Raw genomic sequence first — 3,608 nt, forward strand, 5'->3', positions numbered from 1 at the left:
TATATATATATATATATATACTTTATATTTGTGCGTTTTTATATATTTTTGTAATTATTTAAAAATATTTTAATTGTTTAATAAATTATTAGTATTTAATTGTTCTTTATTTTGCTCTTTATTTTGCTCTTTATTTTGCTCTTTATTTTGTTCTTTATTTTGTTCTTTTTTTTTTTTTTTTTTTTTTTATATTTTATTTTAATAATTTTTATTTTAAAAAAAAATGGATGAGACAACCAGAACACAAGTTGAAATAATAAAACAGGAGCATGCTTTTATAAAAGGAAATATGCAGGATGATATAAAAAATGAGAAGAAAGAAAATGCTACAAATAGTAATGGAAATGGAGAAGGTAGATATATATTCAACCTATTAGATCGTTTAAATAATTTTAAAAAATTGAAATTAAAAACATCAGAAAACGATGGAATTGTATCTAAAGAGAATAAAATTATGGATAATGAGATACAACAATTGCCAGAAGTCGGAGGAGAAAAAAAAGACCATAATAATGATAAACTTGATAAAATTATTGAAAAGGATTGTCAAAATATTGAAAATGAGGATTCAAGTATTTTAAAGGATAATCATCAATTGAATGAACATAACGATAACAACAGTAATAATGTGTGCAACCTAAATTGTTTAAAAAAAAAAACACCTTTTGATAATGACCATAACACAATTATTAAAAATAATGAAGCAAAAGAATACATTAATGAAGAATCAATTATTGGAAGCAAGAACTCATATGTTGAATCTAAATTAGAAAAAATAGAAGAATTATTTGAAGAAATAAAAAAACAAGAAGATTTATTTGTTGATGGATTATGTGAACAATTATTAGTATCATTCGATAATTTGTGTTCGCTTCTTATTGACCAAATTAAAGATATAAAACTTGGAAGTAAAGATATAGAAATGTTTTTAAAAGGAGAAATCGAGAAAATAAAAGATAATAATAATATATTAAATAGATATTTAATTAAAATGCAAAATGAAAAAAATGATATGTTATTTAATATAAATGATAATATGTTGAATGATATTAAAATATCTTTTTATGATATTTTTGAAAAAATTTTAAATGGTGAATATAAAAAAGAATATGAAGAAAATATAAAACAAGATAAAAATAAAAGAATTATATATTTTATTTTATGTAAAAAGCAAATTATTTATATTTTAGAGGATTTATATAAAAATGTTTATAAGAACAAAATAAAGGATGAAACATATATAAATAAATTATATAATATGAATAAATTTGTTTATATATTAAATAATGTAAATAACAATTCTTTTAATAATATTATTATTGAAAAGAAGAATCATATTATTGTAGATCATGTTGAAAATTTAAAAAGAGAAACTGAACAAGTTGAGAGTGTTTTAGAAAATGTTTTAGAAAATGTTTTAGATGATGAAGAACATTCATTTGATAAAAAGGAAAAAATAAATAAAATAATGGACCGAAATTTTCTTGATGTTAATTGTGTTGAAAAAAATGATGGTATGCATGATTCAGATGTATTTGAAAATAATCATAAATTAAGTAATGATACTAATATTAGTTTAGAAAGTAATGTAAGTAATAAAACGAATCAGATAAATAAGCTGAGTTTAAATAAACAAATATCTAACTGTTTTAGTAAGGATCATAATAATAATCATAATCTTAATAATAATAATGAAACACAATTTAGTTTGTCTACATGTTTAACAGAATCATCTTTTATGGATAAAAAAATGAAAGAAAATAATTCAAAAGAAACAAATATTACTAATGAAAATCCAAATGTTGAAGACTATTCGAATGATATTATAAATAATAATGATAATATGAATAATGTTCATGCTGATAATGAAAATATAAAAAATATGTATGCAAATGATAATCATTTTGTGAAAATGGATTATAATGACCAGTTTAATAATCACTACACAAACACTATAAACAATAATAATAATAATGATAGTAATAATAATATATACAATAATATTAGCAATAATATATACAATAATATATATCATAATATGAACAATAATAATACCAATAGTAATAACAATAGTAGTAACAATAATAATAACAATAGTAATAACAATAGTAATAATAATAACAATAATAATAACAATAATAATAACAATAATAATAACAATAATAATAACAATAATAATAACAATATTAGTAGCAATAATCAGTTTGGTCATACCCATTTTAATAATAATCTACTTAATCAATATAATGATCAATATAATATTACATTGAATAATCATTTAAATAATCAACTAACGAACCAACTGAATTGTAATTTAAATAATGAACTATCAAAACAACTTTCTAATCAATTTAATAATCAAGTAAAGAGTTCTTTAAATAATATAGTAGGAAGTACAAATAATTTAGTGAATGAATATTTTAGTGATATGATGGTTTATATTTCTTGGGTACCTAAAAGTGCTAGATGTCAATATCCTAGGGAATTACCAAAGAGTGCAGCTGAAAGAAATAAACTAAGTGAATATATTGTAGCTAAAGAACAAATGTTGTATATTTTAAGAGTGATGGGTTATGATGAAATTGATAATATTTATTTCCATCCACCAAAAGGATCACATATAAAAATAAAATTTAAAAGTATGATATGTATGAATAATTTTTTGAAAACTTATAAAAATACTCCTGATAAATGGAAAGAAGATATGTTCAGATTTTTTAATATTCCTTTGAGAAGTAGTATATCTGTTCGTGATCTTAGAATTGAAAGAGCTGTTCCACGATCATCTGCAGCTGAATTTAAGAAAATGAAAAAATTGAATAAAAGTTATCAAGATTTATTTTTATTTAAAGACAATTTTAATGTATGTGAAGAAAATATGGATACTATAGATAATATAGAAAAATTAGATTTTCATTATGATACTTATAATAAAAATGTCATATTACAAAATAAAAATGATATTGCCTTGAATAAACTTTTAAATGACGATAAAAATAATCTATCTAATATGAAAAATGCAAATATAAATATTCATGATGAAAATTATACTACAACAACTAATAATAATAATAATAATATTAATAATAATAGTAATATTATTAATAATAATAATAAAAATAATAATATCATTTTATTAGATGACCACCACCACCACCACAATAATAACAATGCTGTTGTGAATAATTCTTTATCTATACCTGTTTCAGGGATTAATAGTTATTATGCACCTGGTGTAAATGCACATGGTTTTTTAGCAAGTAATAATGCTGTTATGATGAATAACACAATAATAAATAAAACTAATAATGATTTAAATAATCTTTGTAGTAGTAGCACCAGTGCAAAAAATTATATGAAAGATATTAATAATAGATTATTTGTAGGAACAAAAATGGATAATAATACTTTGAATATAAATACAGATCATTTTAACTCAAACGTTATGAAAAATATACATAACACACTTACGACAACAACAACTACTACTATGATAAATAAAAATGAAAATGAATTAATGAATTACACTAATTTGAATCATAATAATACAATGTTTGCATCTAGAACCTCATCAGCAAGAAATAATAACAACAATATTAATAATAATA

General features: G+C 20.2%; 1 protein-coding gene across 1 annotated transcript in view; it reads left to right on the forward strand.

Annotated features, from left to right (window-relative positions):
• Window positions 1–223: 223 nt before the first annotated feature.
• PGSY75_1231800 (putative asparagine-rich protein) overlaps window positions 224–3,608 on the forward strand; it is a gene marked incomplete at both ends in the record, with an annotated part of 5,124 nt that continues 1,739 nt past the window's right edge. Inside the window, one exon of the mRNA XM_018786891.1 lies at window positions 224–3,608. This exon is cut by the window's right edge and continues 1,739 nt beyond it. Within this exon, the coding sequence (XP_018640756.1) occupies window positions 224–3,608 (3,385 nt within the window).

This window comes from Plasmodium gaboni, chromosome 12 (genome assembly GCF_001602025.1).
Source record: "Plasmodium gaboni strain SY75 chromosome 12, whole genome shotgun sequence".
In the NCBI taxonomy this organism is placed as follows: domain Eukaryota; phylum Apicomplexa; class Aconoidasida; order Haemosporida; family Plasmodiidae; genus Plasmodium; species Plasmodium gaboni.